The sequence below is a fragment of the Carcharodon carcharias genome, chromosome 20, assembly GCF_017639515.1.
Source record: "Carcharodon carcharias isolate sCarCar2 chromosome 20, sCarCar2.pri, whole genome shotgun sequence".
Lineage (NCBI taxonomy): Eukaryota > Metazoa > Chordata > Chondrichthyes > Lamniformes > Lamnidae > Carcharodon > Carcharodon carcharias.
The window spans coordinates 90,591,722-90,616,482 of NC_054486.1; the positions used below are offsets into that span (position 1 = coordinate 90,591,722).

The window sequence follows — 24,761 nt, forward strand, 5'->3', positions numbered from 1 at the left end:
TTCCTGGAGGCAGTGGAATTGCTAGTTTATGATTTGGATGCAACCAAAAATTCACAAGCCTGACCCATTCAGCATCTCCAGTTTATTCCAAATAACATAAAGCTGATTTTAATGCCAGCACTGTATACGTTGTGACCATACTTTATTTTGCATTTTGGTTATGGACATCCTTCAAACAATGTTTTAGAAATACAGAGAATTTGTTGAAAGTAAGGAATATGCAAGTGAGGTACAGAGTTTATCTGGAATCTGCAACCTGTCAGTATAACAAGTATATCTGTGCATTATTATAAGTTACATCAAGTAGCCATTTTATATATAAAGCATGAGATTTCTTTCTCCCACCTTAACAAGACAAAAATATATACAAAACATAAAATGCACTGTTGAACTTTCAACGTGAGATTTTCTGCTCTAGATAAGGCTAAACAGTAAAGCTGAGCACAAGTGACCTTGCTCCCTTTAACTCCCTATGGTTCAGAAATGTGTTTTTTCACCCATTGTAAAAAAAAAGTGTTTTTTTTCAATTCACTTTTGCAGTAGAAAAAATATTTTGAAAGGATTTATTTTTATTACAACATTGGCTTTGAAGCAGCTACGTAAAAAAATAAAAAGCTAGCAGTGCATTGATCTGTTAGAAAACAAGGATTAACTGGTTGTCAATTGTGGTAACAGGTCCGTGCATGTTGGATCTAAAGGAATGTGCTGCACTGTATAGGGTAACACTGTCCAATTTAGTAAATGCTCAGGTTATTTTTATTTTAGAAGGGGAATAAATAACCACGACAGGGGTTATCATGTGCTGGTCCACAAATGCTTACTTTCACAGACTAATTGCTTGGTCACTGTATTTGTTTAAATTACTACAAAAATGTACTAGTTTTCATTTAAAAAAAAACACAATCATTTTAGTCTTTTTTCTAGAAGTACTTTAAAATGGTAAAAAGCGGTCGTTAAGTCCCAAAAGGGTTACTTGTTGCTTCTGTAACAACTCAGAACCAAAGAGAAGAACTCCAAGACTGCACAAATATAAAGGTCACAGGGTTATCTTTACCTGAAATTAAAATGATTCACATGATTTTTTTTTGTTGAAATATTCAACTTTCATAGCTGTTTATTGTTTCATAAAAGCTTTGTTTCTTTAATGTTTTCATACATTCTCTGTAAAATAAAAGACTGGGGTGGGGGGTGGGGAGATGAGGAGGTTTCAAGGACTCAACATTATGATTTAAATTCAAGGCACATACATGATACACCAAAAGGGTGCAAGATAATGAACTTTGGTTCCTTGCACTATGGAAAATTTGGAACAAAAGGAAAAATTAAACCAAAATGCCACTGTCATTTGCACAAACATGTTCTGACATCTGCATTACAAAAGTAGTCGTTGATTTTAATACATTTTTAAGCATTCTTGCTGTAGGCATTTTTTAAAAAAAATGAATCTGGATTTTTGTTATTGTTCTGTTCACCTTAGATGTAATGCCTGTTTACCAGTATTGCTTATTCCCAACACTGGCTTAATTTCAGAACTGTCTGCTGCCAAGTGGAAGGTACAAAGAATGAACATTTCAATCGGGTCAATGTTTGCGTGGATTAATCAAATTGAATCAATTAAACGTATGATCTTCAGAAACTTAAGTGAACTGCTAATCCTTCAATTTTCATTAACATCAGTATGTCCAAGATAAGGTACTGTGTGAATATTTTACCTATCAGTATTGTACAGAGCACTGTTATCATTCAAACATTGTACAGATTACTGTTAATGCAGTGTTCTTAATATTAAAATGGAGTCACATTTCTTCAGTTAACAAGCTGTCCTTTGCGTTAACTAAATAACATACTGTGGCACATAGCCCCAAGTGTTGGAGCTCTGGTAGTACATGGGTGAAATTGTGCTTATGCATGACGAGTTCCTGATCTCGGTCATGCCATGGTGGAGTTTACACCCTTCCCTCAGGCTGCCAACAGAGCTGACAGAAATCTGGGGGGGGTAAGGAAACAGGTCGTCCTGCTTGTGGCATGGAAGGCACAGGGAGACAGACAGAGACAAAGGGAGAAAGAAATAAACACCCTCAGTTTAGAATATAAAGGTATTAGATGCAAACTAGCCAATCTGAATTATCTGGGTAAGATTCATTCAGTAGGACAGCAACATGTTCCTGTGAAAGCTATCCTCTGCACGCTAAACTAAGAAATGAGGCCATTTTTGTCAAACTGTAATGTACCTGAATATTGAAGCAATTGTCCCAACAATCTGATAATAATTCAACGCCCCAATCGTAGCCCATTCATCTGTGCAACAAGTATGAAATGTAACAAATGGCTTCCATTTGAATGGAAGAGATGTAAGTGTAACTATTACATGTGGGAACCCTACGGAATGTGTTATATGATTAGTTTCGCCAGTACAGAGTTGGTCAGTGAGTTGACATCCTAATGCTTCACTGTTGCCATGGTTTGGTTAGCTCTGGGTCAAAGTGCTGTTAATCATATTTATTAAAGTGTTCCTGAAAACTTCTTGGTCTCAATAAAGAACTGCAAAATTTTAACAAATCAACAATGAAGACAATGCACCCTTTGAATTAATTACTTTGTTGTTTGAGAATAAGCCTTATTTGTTTTCAGTTAATCGACAAATGTGCTGTAACATGCAAAATGTCATTGCAGCAAATTCCACATGGATTCTGACCTCATTATTATGAAACCACCACGCTCTTCAAATATATTAAATATTGACTATTGCGGAGTTCAAAGTCTAAAAAACTTAATTGATCTAATTGTTGGGGGAAATCTAATCAAAGCATTGAATAAAATGGAAGGTCGTAGCTTAAGTGGAGTTTTAAGGAGACTCTGCTAAGAGCGTATTAAATTATATTGTACATACAGTATACTGAAAGTACTGAACAGTCAATTGATGCATCTGATTAAGCTCCTGAAATGGGTCGTTAGGTAGATGTGTGATGTGGTTTCCAGTCTTGGAGACCATAGGTCCCAAGTTCAACTTCCAGTCTGAACTGAGCTGAGTTAGTTGCTCCTAGCTGAGTGTCTGAATGCTAAAACAGTTCACAATGCCCTGGGCTACAGATAGTGGGGGCTGGGGCAGGGGGGTGGAAATCATCAGAAGCTACAAATGCCTAATTGCTATGCAGTGGCCCCCTGCTGGAAAACAGGTGGATGTTGGGCTTGGCTGGACTGTCCTCCGAGGCCATTTGCTTACACTCACATTTAGGCTCACAACTCGATATGGCCATGAGGAGCAAGGTACCAATGGCAGGAAAAACTATACCACAGCAAAGGACAAACATTTTTAAAACAGGAAGGTGAGCAAACATGGTAGAGGACAGTTTGGGAAGATCAGATTAACTATCAGTCTTTGTTGGTTTCTAAATTAGGTGCCAGTGTAACTGTTCAAAAGATGTTTTAAACCCCGACTGTGAAACTACGTCATTAAATGCTGTCAAACGTTAAAAAAATCATTTATGAACATAGGCCTTGATTGTACAGCAACAACTATACAGCTTACTTAATCTCTTTTTTTAAACCACTTGACTGCATTACAAAATTGTTGCTACTTATTTTTTGTAATAGAAAAGATAGCAATTTTTTTTTACACTGTATAAATTACACAGTAGGCAGACACAATCTGTCTGGACAATATTTCACAAATATATTCTAGAAAGTCCCATAACTGCAGGGTCTTTATACTGCATGGTCATGTATGACATTGTTCCAAATCTGGAGCCCCACTAGTACAGTATCTGCTGTTGCTTCTGGTGTGACAGTCTGTAAAGTTAATCGCTCCATTTGGAGGGTATATCGACTGCAGTCTAAAATCCTCCTTAAGCATTTGTTCATTATTTAATGAGACTATGTGAAAACTGTTCTCAGTCATTTCGAGAATTGTGTTGTCCTTTTTAGTGCCCGCCTCACAGTAGTCATCTTTCCTCCGTCCTCGATTGTACTTCCACGAATGTGAATTGTATTTCCCCTTTTTGTGCATGTGCCAGCAGAAAATGCTGAGTAGAACAACCAGTACGATGATCACTGCTCCCCCTATCAGCCCTGCCAACAGTAAAGGGGAGCTCAGATCCTGTTGGGTCGCCTGCTCGGGACTCGAGGCCATGTTTGTGTTAAAAGATGACGACTTTGTAGTGGCTTCTGAACAAACTGTATCATCCTCGGGGTGAAAGTTATTTGAGGCATCCAGGAGAACCATGCAAATCCTGTAGGTCGATTTGGGTTCCAGATTCAGCAAGCTCAGCTGCTCCGTGTCCCCACTAACTATCCTTTCATGCATAATGCCACCGACTAAACTGTGGCCTAGCTTCACCCACGTGACTCTATACTTGGTCACCGTGAAGATGGCCAGCCAACTGATTTGAATGCAGGTGTCATTCACAAATTGAACAGTGAGTCGCAGTTGGCCGACTGGCAAAGAGTCCGTGAATTCTTTGTCTCTTGTAGGGACAAGGGACGTCGACCCCGGTGCGAAGGGGAGAATGGAGGTGTTGTTAGCAGGATTAAAAGTAGTGGGGATGACAGTCACTATGGCAGATGGCAAAGGGGCGGGGGGGATGGGTGTGACGTGAGGAGCAGGGGTGGTAACTGGGCAGGATACTAGGTTTATATTCAGATCTCTTATAGCCATTCCTCTGACTTTATCGGGCCCCTGACACATCAGCCCACGCACGTTTATAGAAAACGAAAGTGACTGCAGCCATTTGGTCACCCACTTTATGTTGCAGTCACAATGCCAGGGGTTATTCCTCAAAAGAATCTGTTTCAAACTAGTCATACCATTGAAAACTCCTTTCACCAGCATCCGGAGCTGGTTATTGGAAAGATCCAACTTCTCGAGTCGTTTCAGTTGAGTGAAGGCAGCAACTGGAATCTGACTGATTTGGTTCTCCTGCAAACTGAGTTTCACCAAGTTGCCGCCTGGAAGGTTCGGTGGGGGCACGGTGAGAGAATTCCGCACCAGCGAGAGCTCTGTCAACTTCATCAACTGCTCCAGGGCTCCCTCGGCAATCCCTCCGTCAGTCAGGAGGTTCCCATCCAAGACCAAGCGCTGAAGAAGGGTCAGGTTCCGAAAGGCTAGCTCTGACACAGTGGAGATCCGATTCTCGTCTAGCCGTAGCTCCTCCAGGCCTAACGGTAACCCAATCGGCACACTGCTCAAATGGTTCCTGGATAAGAACAGCAGCTTGAGGTTGGTAGCTTCTCGGAAAGCGCCATCTTCAATGCCAACAGTTGAGATGGAGTTGTCATCCAGATGTAGCTTTTCAAGTTTCTGCAACTGGCTGATGGCTTCCCTGGAGACAGTCTGGATGTTATTTTCCTGCAAGTGGAGCTCCTTCATGTTTTTTGGTAGGTTTACAGGGAACTCATCCAGTTCATTGCCGTACAAGTATACCGTTTGAACAGAGAGCACATTTCGCAAGTCAAGAGGAAATCCAGCATTGTTGATGACGTTGTTTTGGAGGTAGAGAATAACAGCACCCTCTGGTATCCCAGCAGGCACTGATGTCAAACCACGGTCATTACAGTAAACAAATTTCCTATCACAACGGCACTCCAAAGGACAAAAATCCGCCCCGGCTATTTGTGCACACAGTCCCAATAGAAACATAATCCATAACTGCAATAAAGTAATCCAGTCCATGAAACAGACTCTGGTCCGTGACATTCCCATCACTCTTAACAATTAAGGAATTCTAATTGTAAAACAGCAGGCGTTTAGAAAATCCACAATGCCAGAGGCAGCTCTTGTGAATGGAAAGCCGGTGTTTGCTTCATCCAAACACTTGGGAGGAGAAACAGTACATGTGCCTGGTGAGAATAATCCTTGTGTGCGTTTTTTTTATGACTTAAGAGTGGAAGCAGCAATTTGTTAACTAGAGCTGTGCTCTGAAAATTCTTCCATCTAAACCAGGACACTCGGTGACGACTAACACACATCACATTTTGCTTTTGCTGGAGATTGGCAATTTGGAATTGCACATATAAACGCAAGCACAAAGCCCAGCAGCATTTGGTGGGTTTATTAAATCCGGAGTCTCTTCATCACACACTGCTGCTCCAAGTCAGAAAGGGGTGTCATCTCAGCTTGCCTTGTACATCTAGAATCCTATGCCATTAAAAAAAAACACACACAAGAAATAAATGAACAGTTCATTTGGATTCACATACTCTCAGAGATGCATTTTTCAACCAAGAGCTGCCTCTGCTGGAGAAATCTATGGGCTGTCAGTATACCATTAACTGCCTTCAGTTTACTCCACGCCAGTTAATAAAATAAGACTATTAAAAAGCCAGTTCAGAAGGGACGGGGGAAAAAACACCAGCCCTGAGACTGACTAAGATTTAAACAGTGGCGATGGTGATTATTACTAGTGATGGATGTTAGCACCAGATAATAAAAAATTAAATCAGATTGCAGTATAAAATTCTAGCGGTTTCTTTTTTTTTTGAAAGAAACAGAATTATAACTACCTTTACGTTGCTGACCGATACTGTGCCTCGGTCATACCCTGTTTTTTATCCGTCTTCTTCACGATTTTCGTGGTTTGTTAGTTAATCTTGGCTGAGCCAGGGTAGCACAATCCCAGTAGTTGGGTTAGGCTGACTTGTACTCCACTCGGCTTCTGTCATCACTGAACAGCGTCTCTGCTCAGCCCAGCGGAGGGCTCTGCTTCATCAGTCTGGCCATGCTTTGACGCCCTCTCTCTCTCTCTCTATCTCTCCTGGGTCCCTCAAAGCACTGGAACCCCTCAAGAGTCGCCTCTGCCGCGGTTTCTCTTCTAGGGACGAGAGGATTTATACGTTAAGTAAAACAAGAAAGAGCCTCAGCCACTTATCAGTCTTCCAGCGCCCCAGCCTGAATTCCTGGTGCACGCAGTGATATGCCAGTAATGATGCGTCTGATCAGACTGTTTATTGCTAACGTAAGTCTTCCCTTTCCCTCTTAAAACCCCTGGGAGATGTTTACAGTAATGAATTCAGCTGACAGCGATCTCTCTCTCTCAGACCCTCCCATCTCTCTCTCTCTCTCTCTCTCCCCATTTGAAGAAGGTTTCTGCGCTCCAGCGAGAAAGCTTTCCTCTGGCACTAAGCGAATGCTGGAGCTCCTCAGCGCGTCTCTGTCCACTCCTTTTTGACAAACTGTGGAGTTGTTCGATGAACAATTTTATTTTGCCTCCCCTCAAATTTCCCCTGGCAAAGCCCCCATTTCCTCTGACCTTGAGCTCGCCTGGAAATATAATTGGCTCGGGCAGTCAAATAGCTGAAGGGTCCATTTAAAATTTGGGTTTACTGTTCGATTTTTTAAAAAAAATTATACAAACTTGACAGTTACGCAAGGTTTCCTCAGCAATCAGCTACAATCTTGAGGCTGCCTGAACAGGCAGCAAACGAAAGTATTAAACGGATGCTTGCGGTTATACTGGGGCGGGGGAGTTAATTATGAATTAGACGATTGATTTTCCCTTTATCAATCGCTGATCATTATTCAACAGAGGACATCGAGACTTTGACAGATTCCACTGTGAAGGGTTGGGGGGGGGGGGGGATGTTACTCGCAAATCTGATAAACAATTTACTTTGCGATCAAATTAACCATCTAAGCTGTTTCTTGTTTAATAGGACTTGCCTGGGCCATAGTTGTTGCCTGTGGCCCGAAAAAGCGGCTTGCACTTTGAAGTGCACAGAAGGAAAAATATCGAGCAATTCGCCCAGAAATGTCCTCGTCCCCCTGACCCTTTAGTAGCCACAGGGACGCTGTGGTAGGTAGTGTATTCAAATAATTCGATGCCAGATTGGCTGTTCAGCAGCAATTTAGAGGGATCTTGTATTCCCCCTTGCATGTTGGACCCTTAAAACGTATCTCTTCGAATATTAAAATTTCATGCAAGCAAAGAGGAAGATTAGTCCTCGGAACTGCGCGGTCAGTATGCATTTCATAATGTATTATACAATTTGCAACTTTTACTGTATGGCCTGGCAGCGAACAAATTATATCACCTGAAGGCGTGACTATAAACTCACAAGTTGCTGTCCTCGGGTTAAGATCCCAATGATTAGAGCCGTTCCCCAAACGTCCTACTATAACAGAGGGGCGAACGCTTCAGAAATCCGTCTGTGCCTGCCCGAGATTAGAGAAAGATCAAGTGCGGTCCAGTGAAAATGCAGTGCAGCCAGGTTGTGTGTGTGTGTGTGTGTGTTTAAAAAAAGAAAAGCCTTTCTGGGGCAGCGGGATCGCACTAGGGTTAACGTGCGCACAGCGTTAACAAGTGCTACAGGCGAAATGCTTCGTGCCTGCACCGCGGTAGGTTATAGCGAGGTGGCAGTGCGACACAGGGAGAGTCAGCCCAGTTACTGTGCGGTGAGCTGGTGCGAATGGAGGACCCTGCAAAGCGCAGCTGTCGTAAATGATTTGAATCTCGCCGTCCAACCAAAGACACAAAAAGATACATTGACATGCTGCACAGGGAAAGAGAGAGCGAGAGAAATGAAGCACTTTGAAATAGAAGTGCTCAATAAGCAAGAACAAACACCGAGACTCTGCTTCTGTGTGGGGGGACAAGTACATTAAGGGACAGGGCGGGGAATGAAGGGACGAAATCTCATTAATGGATATTAATAGTCCCTATATTTTGTAGAAAGGTGTGGTGATTTCCATGTGGCAACTCTAACGTGCACTTTGGCGCGAAATGGCACTGGCCCCCTTAAAGGTTTGTGATTTTTACAGTCACGTTGCTTTTGTGGGTCGGTGTAGTGTGTTGTGGTCTACCCTTTGCCGGCGATGATAAAAGGTTCAGCATCGTGTGTTCTTTGCCAGGAGCACCAGCCTAAAAGCGGGTTTCCCATTTTAGAATCAGTAAATACAACGAAGAGTGGGACTGTATTCGGGATCACGTCCGTCCCAGTTTCAACCAGCGAGTCACTGATTCGCGGGGTGAAGGGCTGTGAAAATGCGGGAGCTGAAAGGGTTAAAATCGTTGGTTTGGGTGGGAGATTTATTCTCCCTTTCCCCGGCTGTTCAACGCCAAACCCCCACCCAAAAATAAAACATCTGCCTGACGCCAAGAAGACTGAAGTGTCTGGCCACTGACAAGTCACAATAACTCTTAGCGATGTTACTGTGCGGCTGGAGTTACCGCTCTGCTTTGATCGAGCTGCCGGCCTGTCCATGAGCCGAGCGGCGGATTAAGCTGACAAGACTCCTCTCGCACTCGGCTCTCTGAATGGGGAGCGCGCATTTGTTGTTGCGAGAAAAAAGAGGAAGTTTGTTTTTCTTCCTAAAAAAAACAGAATTAGCTCTGTATTTTTTTTCCCTCCCGTGGACGTTTCAGGGAGGGTCGACTTCTGAATGAGCCGAGAGGGTGATTTGTCCGAAACTCCAGTCTTGCAGCCACATCTTGCTCTAATACAGACGTGACGTCTGCTACAAGTAATGTGCATGTGAGGAGGGCGGGTCGCGTCGAGTGACTTTTACAGATTGATAGATAGATGTTATACCCCCAGGAAGATATCTAGGTTAGCTACCTGACAGGATTGAGCAGACATGGGAGACGGTGGAGCATCTGGGCGCAGAAGGACATGGCCACGAACACCCCCTCCCCAGAAATGTAATGACCACACCAGGTTAGCAAAGCCAAGCCTCCTAACTGGTACCGCTCATTATTCACTGTTTAGCCACTACCTCTTGCTTCATTACTCACTAAACCCCATTCCCATTACCCTGCTACAATCACCACAGCTCCCCTGTTCTTCAAACTCATGCTATGGGAGCATTTATGTCCTTCAGATAGGGCAGAAGTAGCCTCCATTTAACACCTTAGCAAAAAGATGCCACCTCGAACAATGTGGCACTCCCACAATCGCGCGCCACCCCCTTAAGTTCCTACTTCAGTCCTCTGCATCTGTTATTCTCCCTTGTTAGTCCTTCCTTATCACACCTCTTCCAATTTTCACACACAAGTACCATCTTTCCCTCCTTTCAAGCTAACCTTGCATATGATGCAAAAAGAAGAAAAAAAACTAGCATTTCTATAGTCCCTTTCATAACCTCAGGGCAACAAAATCTTTAAAGCCAGTGAAGTACTTTTGAAGTGTATTCAATGTTATAATAAAGGAAACATGTAAGCTAATTTGTGCACAGTCAGCTCCTACAAACATGAATGTGTTAATGACCCAAATAATCTGTTTTAATGATATTGATTGAGGGATAAATTTGGCAGAACAACAGTGATAACTTCCCTGGAAAAACTCAGCAGGTCTGGCAGCATCGGCGGAGAAGAGAAAAGTTGATGTTTTGAGTCCTCATGACCCTTCCACAGAACCAGTTCTGTGGAAGGGTCATGAGGACTCGAAATGTCAAATCTTTTCTTCTCCGCCGATGCTGCCAGACCTGCTGAGTTTTTCCAGGTAATTCTGTTTTTGTTTTGTATTTCCAGCATCCTCAGTTTTTTGTTTTTATCTCTGTGGTAGCTTCCCTACTGATCTCAGTTTAATGTCTTATTCAAACAGCACCTTACGCCAGTGCAGCACTCTCTCAGTACCATACTGGAGTATCAGTCCTGATTTTTGTGCTGAAGTCCACAGTGGGACTTGAACCCACAGCTATCTGACTCAGACTGATCTAGGACTGTCACTACAAGAAGTTGCTGCTGCTTTCAGAAACTAACGGTCCATCTCTGCTTACCCATGCCACTCGTCCCTTTTTTTTGTTTGCATTTTAGCTCCAGCAGCTCCAATCAGCCTTCAGGAAGCAGAAGGTGATGACAACCAGGGCAGCACTACACAACAGGAGCCATCACTCAACCTTACAGACAGCCACCATCTCAGAGTATGGCACCACCATGTGTATAAGTGAAAGACCAAACTCGCATTTGTATAGCATTCTTTCATGACTTCAGGACATCCCAAAGTGCTTCACAGCCAATTAAGTAATTTTTGAAATGTAGTTACTTTAGTAAGACAGGTACCGTGGCAGCCAGTTTGCATACGGCAACGACCAACAAACAACAATGTAATAATGACCAGATAAACTTTTTCTAAATGATGACGATTAAGGGATAAATATTGGTCAGGACACCATGCGGAACTCCCCTGTCCTTCAAAAATCATGCCATGGGAGCATTTATGTCCTTCAGAAATGGCAGAAGTAGCCTCAGTTTAACACCTTAGCCAAAAGATGCCATCTCGAACAGTGTGTGGCACTCCCACAATATTGAACTGAGTGTTAATCTGGATTTTGTGAAGTTTCTGGAGTGGGAATTGAACCCACAATCACCTGACTCCGATGTGACTGCTACCACTGAACCATAGCTGGTGTAGTTTAGAGGGTGGGATAGAGAGGTCTGAATTTGGACATGCACCCAAAAAAATGTGCAAGTGCAATGAGATAAAACAGCTCAGGGAAAGTTATCATCCTAGCGCTGCTGCACAGACCAGATAGCTAGGCAGCTGGATCAGACCAGAGGAAAGTCATCATGGAAACTACAACAATAATCCTTTGGATTTTCTCAAACCTCTATCATAGAATCATGGAATGGTTATAGCACAGAAGACGACCATTCAACTCATCATCTCTGTGCTGGTCCTCTGAAGGAGCAGTTCACCTCGTGCTACTCTCCTACCTTTTCTCATAGCCATAGCCCTACAAATTTTTCTTTCTCAGGTTATTATCCAATTCCCTCTTGAAAGCCTCAATTGACCCTGTCTCCACCATACTCTCAGGCAGTGCACTCCAGATCCTCACTGTGTGATATATGATTTCTTCCTATCACCATTGGTTCCTTGCCAATTACCTTAAATCTGTGCCCACTTGTTCTTGACCCTTCCACCAATAGGAACAGTTTCTCCCTATCTACTCTGTCTAAACCCCTCAACCCCTCATAATTTTAAATACCACTATCAAATTTTCTCTAAGCCTTCTCTAAAGAAAACAATCTTAACTTCTCCAATCTTTCCATGTAAAGTTCCTCTTCCCCTGAGCTACTACCATGAATCTTTTCTTCATCCTCTCTGTTGCCTTCAAATCCTTCCTAAAGTGTGGTGCCCAGAACTGGACTATAATTCAATTGAGGCTAAACCAGTATTTTATACAGGTTTATCATAACTTCCTTGCTTTTTTGCTCTATGCCCTCATTGATAAAGCCCAGCATGCCATATGCTTTATTAACACCTGGAATGGAACACCACCACTTGGAAGTTCCCCTCCAAGCCACTCACCATCCTGACCTGTAAATATATCACCGTTCCTTCACTGTCGCTGGGTCAAAATCCTGGAACTCCTTCCTTAACAGCAACGTGGGTGCACTTGCACCACATGGGCTGCAGCGGTTCAAGAAGGCAGCCCACCACCACGTTCTCAAGGGCAATTAGGGATGGGCAATAAATGCTGGCCTACCCAGCACTGCCAACATCCCATGAACGAATAAAAATAATTGCACTCTCAACCTGTCCTGCCACCTTCAATGATTTCTGCACATATGCACCAACGTCCCTCTGTTCCTTTAGAATTGTACCATTTACTTTATATTATCTCTCTGCATTCTTCGTACCAAAATGAACCACTTCATACTTCTCTGCATTAAATTTCATCTGCCACTTGTTCACCCATTCCAACAAGTTGTCTATGTCCTTTTGAAGTTTTATACTATCCTCCTAATGGTTCACAATTCTTTCAAGTTTCATATTGTGTGCAAATTTTGAATTGGTGCCTTGTACACTAATGTCTAGGTAATTAATGATATAATGTTAAGCAAATGCAATGAGCCCACCTTGATCTGTTACCCATACACTAGATCATATAAAAACAGTATTCTGTTGACAAGCTTGAAACCTTACTTTAAACACTGTCAGGAGTTAAAAGAAAATTGTATCAAAGCAAGTATTTTAATGAGTTTGAAAAGCTTCATCCACTTGTCACCTCGGCAAAACATCAATGATTTGCATTTCAGACGCACTCTTCAGTTCAGAGGAAAAGTACCTCAGAATACTGTACATGGGAGAGGGAAGGCAACCAGGAGGAGTGGGTGGGTGGAGGGAGAGAAACTAAGTTGTCATTAAAAGTCAGTTGAAGAGATCATTTAGATGACTTTTGAAAGCACGGAGAAGACATTGAAGAATTTAAAGTGGGAGTTGCCGTGGGTTCAGACATGGTAGTAGAAGATGACGACCACTGATGGAGTACAGAATGCAGTAGAATGTAATGACATTTGGAAAAAATACATAAATAGCGACATTTAGAGCAAAGTGCTAAATTTTGATATTGTCTGCTGAATGCCACTATGTCATGACCGCGTGATGGACAATATATTTTTACACTGACAGCTTAAGTTTGTACACCTCAATATTCGTAATAATTATATATTCCGAAGCCTTTTCCCCAAGAACGAATGTCTGAGCAATTTGCTACTTTCAGAATCAACGCTGTCAGATGTGTTCTCAGGCCAACCATTTAACTCTCTGAAACACAATTTGGTTTGGAGCTTGGAGCTAAATGGAAGGGATCACTGTCAGTGTTTCATTTCAATTGTACTGTTTATATTGCTCATTCTTTATGTGTTGTTCATTTTGTGCTCAGGTTTCACATTTCCTTTTATATTTCTACCCTGGGTGTCAGTCCAGCTGCTACTTTTCTAAATGTCACTGAAATTGCATGAGTTTTCGAACAGGGGTTAGAGCTGTTGTTTATGGTATAATCAGTGTGCATTTCATGATTACAATATCAGTCTGGGAGACAGAAAATTCCTGTCCCTTTCTACAGCCTTGCAAAAGTCGAGGATGAAGCAATTCCTGACTTGGATCGGTCTGATATTACACCAAATTGGCAAGATTCAGGCCTTGCTGTGCAAATTTCAATGTGCAAATATGAGGCATTTGTATAACATTTCTTTGTCTGGAGATAAAACCAGTTTAAAATTGACTAACCTCTCTACTGAAATAGTGAACAAAGGGATTTTTATGAGTGTTAAAACTCGTAAGCTAATATTCACATGGCATAATTTCAAGGTCTTAAATGCTCATTTATCACATAGCTCATTTTACTTTGTGACTACTATAGCAGTACATGAATTAGCAATAGCCTCTACAGAAAATTGATACTGTTACTTTTTCATTATAATTCTGTTTCCAATATTTAAAGTTTAATTTGCCTTGCAGCAGTTGAATGACTAACGGCAGATGAACTTTGTTACAGCATACCTCTAATTAAATGCATTACTATATTTACATTTAAAAAAAGGGTTGGATCTACAACAGCATTGGTCCCAGTAAGTCAGGAGATATGCTGTTTTATTCATGCCCCCACTAAACCCCAAGAGCACCTGCTCCATCCAAACTAGAGGTGCCTTCTGTGCAACAAGGTATCTCTGTTTCACTGCCTCCTCTAAGAGGGTAGATCCCCTCAACAATTTCTCTCTCACCACCCCTCAGAACAGGATATTTCTTTCTTGTCATTTTGCTTCTTGTTCAACTGGTTCTCTCTCTTTATCTCTCCCCTTTTTCCAATGTGGTCTCTCTCTTTTGTGTCCCTCTATTTTGTCTGTTTCCTCCACATAAGTACTCAGTTTCTTTCTCTATCTCAACTGAATGCCCACTCTTTGTTCTTTATCTAGCTCCTGTTTTCTCTCTTACTGTCTAGTTTATGTCAAATGTCTGATATCTACACATGTAGGAAAATTAAAATCAAATCAGTCCCAATCTGTGTTCTGTCTGCAGTTTGCTTGTTTTCTCGCCATCCCACTTTTATTTCTATGATTTTCGTAACATTTTCTCTTTCTCTCTCTGGAAGTCTGCCTGTGTCTCTGCAATTGCTTCTGATCACTACAATCTTCCCCTCCCCTCTTTCATGCCATCTCTCCCCCTTTCTCTAAGTATATCTTTCCATGTTCCATCCATGTTTCCATGTCCTTCCTCTCTCTATGCAGTTTCTTGATTATTCTCTCTCTCCTCCCCCTCATCCCCTTTCTCTCATTTCTCTATGTTTTAATCCCCATCATCCTTGCCTTTACCTCTTTACTTTCCTTATTGACTCAACTTCTACCTGTCTCTAGATCTCAGCCGTTTTCAGTCCGACTCTCCCAACATCCCTGCTGCTCAAGCGCAGCTAAATTCCAAATAAGCAAAAACCCTCTTGGCATGTCCTGCCCCACCTCGTATGTTTCAAAATCACTGAAAGTACTTATTTCCAGTCTGCCTATTCACAGTCTCCACTGAAGTAAATACAGTTAGGTACTTATCCAAATGGGTTAGACTTTTGTTCATATGCATGTAAGGAATGCCACTGATTCCATGTAAAAATAAACAAGTTCCTTTGTGCATACAGTGGCTTCCATCGTAGAATTTTACAGCACAGGAGGTCACCATTTGGCCCATCATGCCTACACCACCTCTTTCAAAGCAATATTCTTTTAGTTCCATTCCCAGACCCTTTCCTTAACTTTATATTTTTTTCAAATATTTACTCACTCCCTTTTCATGGGCAACATTCCCCCCCACCACCGCCCGTTGCGGGGGAAGTGCAGGAGTGGGCGCGGGTGGGCGGCCTTCCGATCGGCGCCCTCGGTCAGGGGGGAGGGGCGTCGCCATTTTATGTGGGTGGTCCAATTAAGGCCTGCCCAGCCTGACATCCGCCAGGAAGCGCTGTGCGCTCCCTGTGCAGTCGGGGGGGGGGCGGGATTCCCTCAGCCGGGAGTGCGCACTTTCATGTATGTGTGCAAAAGATCTCACAGACCTCCCTGAGGCAAAGCGCTGCCTCAGGGAGATCGGCTCCGATTTAAAACTTTAACTAATGGGGATAAAAAAATTTCCCTGATATGTCCCCTCATGTGACACTGTCACATGAGTTGGGACATGTCCATAACTTTTATTGAAACATTTCATAAAAATTTAAATACCCTCATCCCGCCCGTGGATGAGGTTTCATATTTTTTCCAAAGCCCGCCAGGGCTCCTGGCCTGCCCGCCAACCCTAAGGTTGGATGGGCAGATCCATTACTAATCTTAATTGTTTTTTTAATGCCCTTAATAGGCCAAACTGAGAATCTAAACGACGCGGGGTGACATCGGGACACACGCCCGACATATCCCCTCATCATTTTATGTGTCGGCAAGCGGGCCCCACCCCTGCTCACCGACCAGAAGATGCTGCCCATGACTTTTATGAATTTTACTTCCATAATGGCTTTTGGTAGAGAATTCAATAACAAAGGTTTGCATTGAAAAACAAATCACCTAATCTTTCACTTCCTTTCGCTTTCACAGGTGTACAATGTTGTCACAGCCTAGGATGCTTAGTGCCAGTGTAAGGCCCCAATTTATGGGTAAGTCCGAGTTTTATTTAAATGTTAAGTGCTAAATTTTGAATTTTAGACACACAATAAACTTTCATGGCATGTCAAGTTACGTGTTGGAAAGTGAAGTCATTTGGTGGAAGGTGAATGAAGAGAGCCTTGCAATGGGGAGAAAGGTTTTATGTAAATGATTGGTGTATAACAAAAGGGCAAAGTAATCAATTAGAAGGGAGAAAAGTACAAAACCCTAACCAATGAAGTGGAAGAAAATCAACAAAGCATAGATGACAGATACGATGCACAGGAAAGTTTAATTATAAAGATTATTCAATGTGAATTCGAAACAGCAGAGCCAAAGCTCTCAGTGTAATAAAGCAATAGGAGATTTATACTATTATTTCCAGCAAGGGTACTAATATAGTTCTGCTGTTTGCAGCAATGTACATATGGAGCAATAGTTTAAAAGGCATATGGCATTTAATTTTTGCCAAATGGATGGTGTTCATCCAAGTTGTTTGGTGTTATTTATTTAAGTAAAATAACACAGTCAGTAGCAAATTAAATGTGGAAAGAAATTCAGATCACTGCTTCAGCTGGCTACATCCTGGTCATCTGCTACAAGCTGTAAAAATATTAGACTTCAACAAGAAGGCTGTGTTAGTCAGTGAGTGTCGTGAAAATCCAGCAAAAGGTCACCCAGTGAGGGAATGTCTGGAACTGTTGAATAGTAATGTTCAGGAAACGATGATCTTTTCAGCATCCTTCCCAAGGTCACAGAAAAATCTACTTGAGCTACCAGGCCCAAGTGGCTGCGCACAAACTTACTGAGATATTGATCTCACAGCGGAGTCACTTTACTGTTATTTTAGAACAGCTGGACAATAAAGTTGGAATTCCAAAGGTTAGCATGTTCAGTTTTATCAAAGGAGATTCACGAAAATATTGATAGGCTCTGAAATAGCAAAAATGGGGAAAAAGATCTGACAGCCACCCATAGCAAAATGGTCGCCCACTCATCTGTCTACACACCACTCATGCACCACACATTGCCGGCCACATTTGCCACAGATTTGGTTCGTTCCTGTTTTTTGGGGCCTCACTGCCTAGAACATTTCTTGGGGTTGTCCGGTGGCACATTGGAAGGAATCCCAGAGAAATGACATAAATGGTAAAAGATTTTACGTTGCTTACTCAGAGCTTTCACGGGGAAATCAATCATGGAAATCCTGGGCCCGTTTCTTCAACGTTTACGGTGTGCAGTTTTGGTCCCCTTATTTAAGGAAATGCATTGGAGGCCGTTCAGAGGAGGTTTACTAGATTGATTTTGTTTTACTAGACTGACGGCTGGAATGAGCGGGTTGTCATATGAGGACAGGTTAGGCAGACTGGGCTTATTTCCACTGGAGTTTAGAAGGTGACTTGATTGAAGTATACAAGATCCTGAACGGCCTTGACAAGGTGGACATGGAAAGGCTGTTTCCTCTTGTGGTTGAGTCCAGAACTAGGAGGCACTGTTTTAAAATTAGGAGGCGCCCTTTTAGGACAGAGATGAGCAGAAACTTTTTTCTCTCAGAGGGTTGCACGACTTTGGAACTCTCGGCCTCAGAAGGTGGTGGAGGTGGGGGGGGTCGTTGAATATTTTTAAGGTAGAGGTAGATCGATTCTTGTTAGGCCAGGGAATCAAAGGTTATCAGGGTTAGATGGCAATGTGGGAATCGAAACACAAGATCATCAGCTATGATCTATTGAATGGCAGAGCAGGCTCGAGGGGTCAAATGGCCTACATCTCTTCCTATTTCATATGTTTGAATTATGTTAGCTTGTCTGTTAGTAGTTGTGCAATATATAATTCCTCTGCCAGTGGGCAAATTAGTAATTTCCTGTTGAAAAATGTAAAAATGCATGTTACAAGCAGAAAGATCAAGCAGATTTGGGACTCCATATTTGCCTGTGCACACCTAAGCTGGGATGAGGGAAAAGGAAAAAAAGTCTGTCGCTGTACAGTTACTGTTGTTGAACACTATTTGTGAGGATGTTGTAAGAGCAGAATGTGACTTACATGTGATCTAGCCTGATTTTTTTACAAGTGAGTAGTCTGTATCTATCACTGAACTGCCAGACTCTTGCATGTGTGTGTGTGTGTGTGTGTGTGTGTGCGCGCGCGTGTGTAGTCAAAGTGCCTTGTGTGCTCACACATTAAGAAAAGCCACTCGCTACGTTACCAACAGTGTGACAGGAAATTTGTACAAGCTGCTTGTTCAGATTTCCCTGGATGTTTGTAGAAGCCTGTTCTGATTTATGGTTAATTTTTTCCAACCCTGGGAAATTTGCACAGGCTCATAGAAATCGCTGCCTGTACAAATTTCCCACCACACCAATAGCTATTGACTTCTTCAGCAAGAGGCACGGATGTGAGAGAGAGAGGATAATTGGGATTTAAAAAAAAAACCTCATGCAGACTTATGACACATTAATTGTGCCAGATTTGTACTCAAAGAAAAATATTTTTATTACTCGAGATGTTTCAAATTGCAAATTTAAAACAATTCCAACTGCTCAGTTCAAATGCCTTACAAACAGGGTATATGATTTTGCAAAAATTGCAAGAATGAGGCAATAGATTGACATTTTTGTTGTGGCACTTGCAATGCACTACATTTTTAGTTTTGTTTAAATATTATAGATAGCTTCTTGGTCGTCATTGAGGAGTTCACCTGGAGACGGAAGGGTTGAATCTAAGGAGAGCCAAGTGGCTTGCTTGAAGGCTGCTTTGAGGACTAGGAATATAGGACTTTGGAGCAGGAGTAGGCCATTTGGCCCATCGAGCCTGCTCTACCATTCGATAAGATCATGGCTGATCTGATTGTGGCCTCAACTCCACTTTCCTGTCTGCTGCCCATAATCCTTGACTCTCTTGTCTTTCAAAATTCTAACTCTGCCTTGAATACATTTCATGACCCAGCCTCCACTGCTTTTTGGGGAAGAGGACTTCACAGACTAACAGCCCTAGAAAAAAATATTTGTCCTCATCTCCATCTTAAAATGGAGACCTCTTATTTTTAAACTGTGTCCCCTGCTTTAATGGTCCAACATTGCTCCATAACAAATGGAAAATGGGTCTGTGTTAGGGTTGCAAATGCTGCAGGATTGTCCTGGAGTCTTCTGGAATTGAACACTAATCTACAGGATTATTGCGACCAACCAGGGAAACTCAAAGGAACAATGAAAATATTGTCTTCAATGTCTCTTCCATTCAACAGCTTTGGTTTCTATTTATAAAAATATTAACATGGAAAAACAGGTTGTTTGACTGACAGCCAAAAGAATCATCTAGTCAGGCAACAAACAGTCTGTTCCTGTTCCGAGAAGCATGGGAGGGCTAGTATGGACATGTTGGCCAATCAATGGAGGAGTGTGGGGGCGAGACAGTTGGAGGCAGGCAGACATGTGGTGACACCACAAGGAATTGACAGCCCTAGGCTGTGTTTTTACTTTCCACACTGTGAGCTTCTCATTCCTACTATGCCATCCCAGAAAACTGCAGAATGGAGCTTCAGCACTTCTCAACAGGGACGGTTGGGGGATAGAGAAGTGAAGGAGTTACAATTTATAGTCTTTTAAAAGTTTCACCAATTCCATGTTGTTGAATTAGCTTTCCTTGCTGATACGCTGATATCTCGGAGATTGGCCAGGAGTCCAGTCCAAGCATTCCCTTCTTACCATGTGGAGTGAAGGGTAAGAGAAGCTGGCAATGGTTCCAGTTGAGGCAAAGAGAAGAAAATTCAGCTCAGGGCAGGAAGGTGGACCTTCCCTCCCCATTTTATCAATATTTCCACCACTATGTCTACCTTTGTGAGCTAGTAGAGGAAAATTCAGCCCTAACTGCCGAAAGTCAGATTGAAATGAGATGTCAAAAGATTATATTTGATACAGAACTTCAACAAGGACTACAATTATTTTCTTAAATTACAGATAAAAGCACATTTTCCTTCATATTTATAATCCACCAACAAAACATGCTGAGACAACATGTGGCTGAGATGAGTGCAATTTCTGAGGATGTGATTTTTTTTAGGAGCTGCTGATTATTTGTTCTTGGCTTGAAAAGTTGTTGTCTTAAGCTCCACTGTAGGACTCAAGCACACAATCTCAGCGGACACACCAATGCACTCCTGACTGTTTCAATGCCACAAGATGCTCTGTCTCAACTCGAGATAAAAGAGTGGGGGAGAGTTCTCCTGGTGTCCTCACCAACTCTTATTCCAATAAACATCAATAAAACCATTCAATTGGTCGGTTATCTCGTTGCTGTTTGTGAGACTTTGTTATGCACAAATTGGCAGCTGTAATCCCTACATTAAAACAGTGACAATGCTTCAAAAAGTACTTAGGGGGTTGGAATGTCCCCAGGTCATGAAAAGCAGTATATAAAAGCAAGTTCTTCCATTCTTTCCATTCTCCCATTTTTCAGGGCTATTCAGTGGAGTGTTAAATTATGATGACAGGATACATAAAGTTGACTTGTATTTCCTTGAGTATGATGGGGAGGTTGAGGAATGATCCAGCTAAGATGCGCAAAATGATAAAGGTCTTTGATAGGATTGATACAGAGAAACTCTTTGCTTTGCTGTGAGACTCCAGATCAAGGGGACATAATCTTGAAATTAGTGTTTGGCCACTTAGGAGTGAAATTGGGAAGTGTACTTTCTCACAAAGGGCAATGGAAATCTGGATCTCGCTCCTCTGAAAGGCAGTGGATGCTGAGTCGATTTAAATGTTTAAGGCTGAGATCAATAGCTTGTTGGTAAGGGTATTAAAAGACCACGGAATCATAGAACATTTACGACATGGAACATTTACGATACTGAGAGGTGCAGAGGAAGTGAGGGACCTTGGAGTGAATGTCCACAGATTCCTGAAGGTAACAGGATAGGTCGATAAAATGGTCAAGAAGGAATATGGAATCCTTTCATTTATTAGCCGAGGCATAGAATATAAGAGCAAGGAGGTTATGCTGGAACTATATAAAACATAAAACAGGCCACAAGTTGGGTACTGTGTACAGTTCTGGTCACCTCATTACAGACAGGATGTAATTGCATTAGAGAGGGTACAGAGGAGATTTACAAGGATGTTGCCAAACTGGAAATTTGCAGGTATGGAGAACTGTCGGATAGACTGGAGTTGTCCTCCTTGGAACAAAAGAGACTGAGGGGAGATTTGATTGAGATGTACAAACTTGTGAGGGGTCTAGATAGAGTGGATGGGAAGGGCCTATTTACTGAAGCAGAGAAGTCAGTAACTAAGGGACATAGATTTAAAGTGATTGGTGGAAAGGTTAGAGGGGAGATGAGAAAAAATCTTTTTACCCAGTGGAGCTCACTGCCTGAGAGGGTAGTGGAGGCAGAAACCCGCAACTCATTTAAAAGGTGACTGGATATGCACCCGGAGTGCTGTAACCTGCAAGGCAACGGACCAAATCCTAGAAAGTGGGATTAAGCTGGGTGGTTCGTTTCTTGGCTAGCACAGACACGATGGGCCAAGTGGCTTCTTTCTGTGCTGTAAACTTTCTTTGGTCAGAATTTTACAGCCTTGTCGCAGCAGGCCGGGGCCACAAAATGAGGCGAGCTGTTCAAATGTCCATTGACTTCGGCAGGACTGTAAAATCCCGCTGGCGTAAAATTCTGCCCTCTGATTCTAATGAACCAATGACACTGAAGGAGGCCATTCGGTTCATCATGTCTATGCCAGTGATATGGAACAAAGGTGGGTAAATTTGTGTGTGGCACAGATCAGCCACGATTTAATTGAATAGGTCGAGGGGTTGAATGGCCGATCCCTGTTCTTTTATTCCTACATTCTTGGCAATGCTGTTCCATGCAAAAATTAGGGCATAGGATTGTATTTTTCAGCAATCAGGTCATGGGCTGGCCAGTGTGTCTCTTTACTGCAGTATGTTCTGGCAAGATTATACCGATGGTTCTGGTTTGCATTCTGCAGCCCTCTCATAGAAGTTTCCATAGAGTTTAACTCAAATAAAATAAATGTACTTTGTGAGCCAACATTCCATGGAAAATTAGCAGAGCAACAGAGAAACAAGTCAAGCAGTTCCGCCCTCCCCCCCACCCCTCCCTCTGCAACCTCTTTTTTGGACTTTGTTTTATAGTCTGGCCAAAATGTCTACATTACCAGATGTAACTAGTTACTTTGTACATTAAACATTTTGTATTACAGAGTTCATTACTAAAGCACATTACTGAAAACAAAAACTGACTTGGACATTTTAAAAAAATTGTCTCTATGATGCACAGACGCGTAAATATAGGTCATAGCAAGCCACAGCGGCATTTTATTCCTGAGATCAGTTCATGTTAAAAATCATTTCTTGTAGACTCGAGTTCAAACTCAAATTTAGAATTCTTCACATGGCACAAGAAGAAATGTTCACTCTGACAATTTGGCCTCATAGAGGAAAGGACTAAGATAAATGAGAACTCAGAAATTGTCTTATATAGTCCATGTAGATCATTAAACCATCTGTAAGTCACGTGATAGGGCACAGATGGACAGAGGATGTTGCACAGTGGAACACGAGTGTACGTTTGTTTGTAGTATTTTGCTCAGTATACAATTTGGTCCATGATATTTAGTCTAGACCTTGAGTACTGCAAAGAGCTTTCTTGGCTGAATTTAGAGTCACTCCGCTTATACAAAATAGGGCTAGTTTGAAGTTCAAAAGCATGAAATGCTTACAAGAGGACCGTTTAGAAAATCAACACCTCATTACAATTTACATGATCCTGATATATGCCCACCAATGAGATTGCCGCAATTGTTTGGGTAGTGTTTTCTGCTATGCTGAAGAATACTGATATGCAGCCCTTTCTGCCCACTGCCACTTATCAAGGATATTAGATTTTCAGTTCTGACTAGCCATGAGCCCTGCTTTATTTTTATGTGGATGTATGCAAACCAATATGGATACTAGGTCTATATCCATTTGTTGAGACAAGTATATTTCTGAAAACAATTATGGTTCACATTTTGCTGTACTAGTAATGGCAAGGCCATTGGTGCTCACTGTTACTATATGGTAAAACTGACAGCAACTTTTGGCCTCTGCAAAATCATAGTTGAAAACAAATATCCAGAAGTCGCTGTCAGTGATACCCGGCTTCTCCACATGGCGTGCTGTAGAGGTCTTTGTTGATGAAGTCTGCCCAGAGATCACTGTAATAGTGTGCATTTAAGCTAATTACCTACTGTTCTCACCAATAAAAAAGTTAGGGTTTGTTCAATAGGAGTAACTGAGCTTTCAATGACATAGTACGGTGATAATTATTGCTGCAAAACCTCTCTGTTTCTGAAAAAAATAATTTCTAAGTGTGGTGTCCCATTCTCTAAGACAATTAATGTTGCAGATCCTTTTAAAATGAGAATTAAAATCATTTGTTTCATTTTTCTGCTTTTCTCTTTCATGTTCGTCCCTTAATCCCATATGTTTGTCTCAATCTTTTTTTCACTTCCTGTATGGCGATACAAACGTAACTTATGTTTGTTTTTTTTAAAAACAATAACTTCCTGCTTCGCAGTCTCCGTGTCTCTCAGAATTTTTCATCTGATAGGTTGAAGAACCTCCCTGCTGCTTGCCCTGATCATGGATACAACAGATCTCCTGTACAGGGCACCACATTAAAAAAACTGGGAAATCTTTTCAGACAAGTCCGCAAAAAGTCTCTGGGCAACTGTACATGAAACGGGCGGTGAAAGCCAGTCTATTGCTCCTCTCAGCAAAAGCCAAGCCCATGGAATTTTCTTAACTGTTCCTCCCACACTCCCAGTAAATCTCCTCAGTTGAACAATGATTGTTCAAGTAAATTATGTTTATGTATTTGTGGTGCTCATATAATTTCCAGAAACCAAGCAAAAAACTCTTGCTTTGCGCCCTTATTGCTGTTTCTTCTCATGCCCATCTCTGCCTCACTACCACACCGTAACCAGCCCAGAGTGCAGCATCGACTATGAATCACCATGAGTAACTGTGATTTACTAACATGGATCTACAACGTTATAGGAACCCCCTATCCATCATACTTTGCACACTGCACACTGTGTAATGGAAATGTTTATGTTTTACATGAAAAACACCATAAAGAAACAAAATGTAATCAACTGACATATACAGACAACTGAACATACCGTATCTTCAGCGTTAATTAACCTTTGTATAAACTTGCCAAATATTTAATTAAGGGGAGGCACACCTATACTTTAGAAAAATAATACATCAATTGAATTTTATCTGGTATAATATGCCTTTCCTTATAAAACCATCGACCAATGATGCCATAAGTATTTTCACAGGAGATTTTTTATAAAAAAAGTTATGAATCTCAAGTTTCACACACCACACTTCAAACTATCAGGAACAAAGGGAATTATTTCATTCCTCTGA

At 41.9% G+C, this 24,761-nt stretch overlaps 1 protein-coding gene across 6 annotated transcripts in view; it reads right to left on the reverse strand.

Annotated features, from left to right (window-relative positions):
- Positions 1–125: 125 nt before the first annotated feature.
- Positions 126–24,761, reverse strand: part of si:dkey-87k14.1 (leucine-rich repeat transmembrane protein FLRT2) — a 66,664-nt gene continuing 42,028 nt past the window's right edge. For 3 of the 6 annotated variants that reach the window (XM_041214040.1, XM_041214037.1, XM_041214036.1), the window contains 2 exons: positions 6,499–6,806; positions 126–6,133 (listed from right to left, as the gene is read on the reverse strand). In XM_041214040.1, the coding sequence (XP_041069974.1) occupies positions 3,719–5,698 (1,980 nt within the window). In that variant the 5' untranslated portion in view covers positions 5,699–6,133; positions 6,499–6,806 and the 3' untranslated portion in view covers positions 126–3,718. Of the gene's footprint in view, positions 6,134–6,498; positions 7,201–8,025; positions 8,198–24,761 lie in introns of those variants that run through there. The other 3 variants (XM_041214041.1, XM_041214039.1, XM_041214038.1) reach the window with 3 other exon arrangements.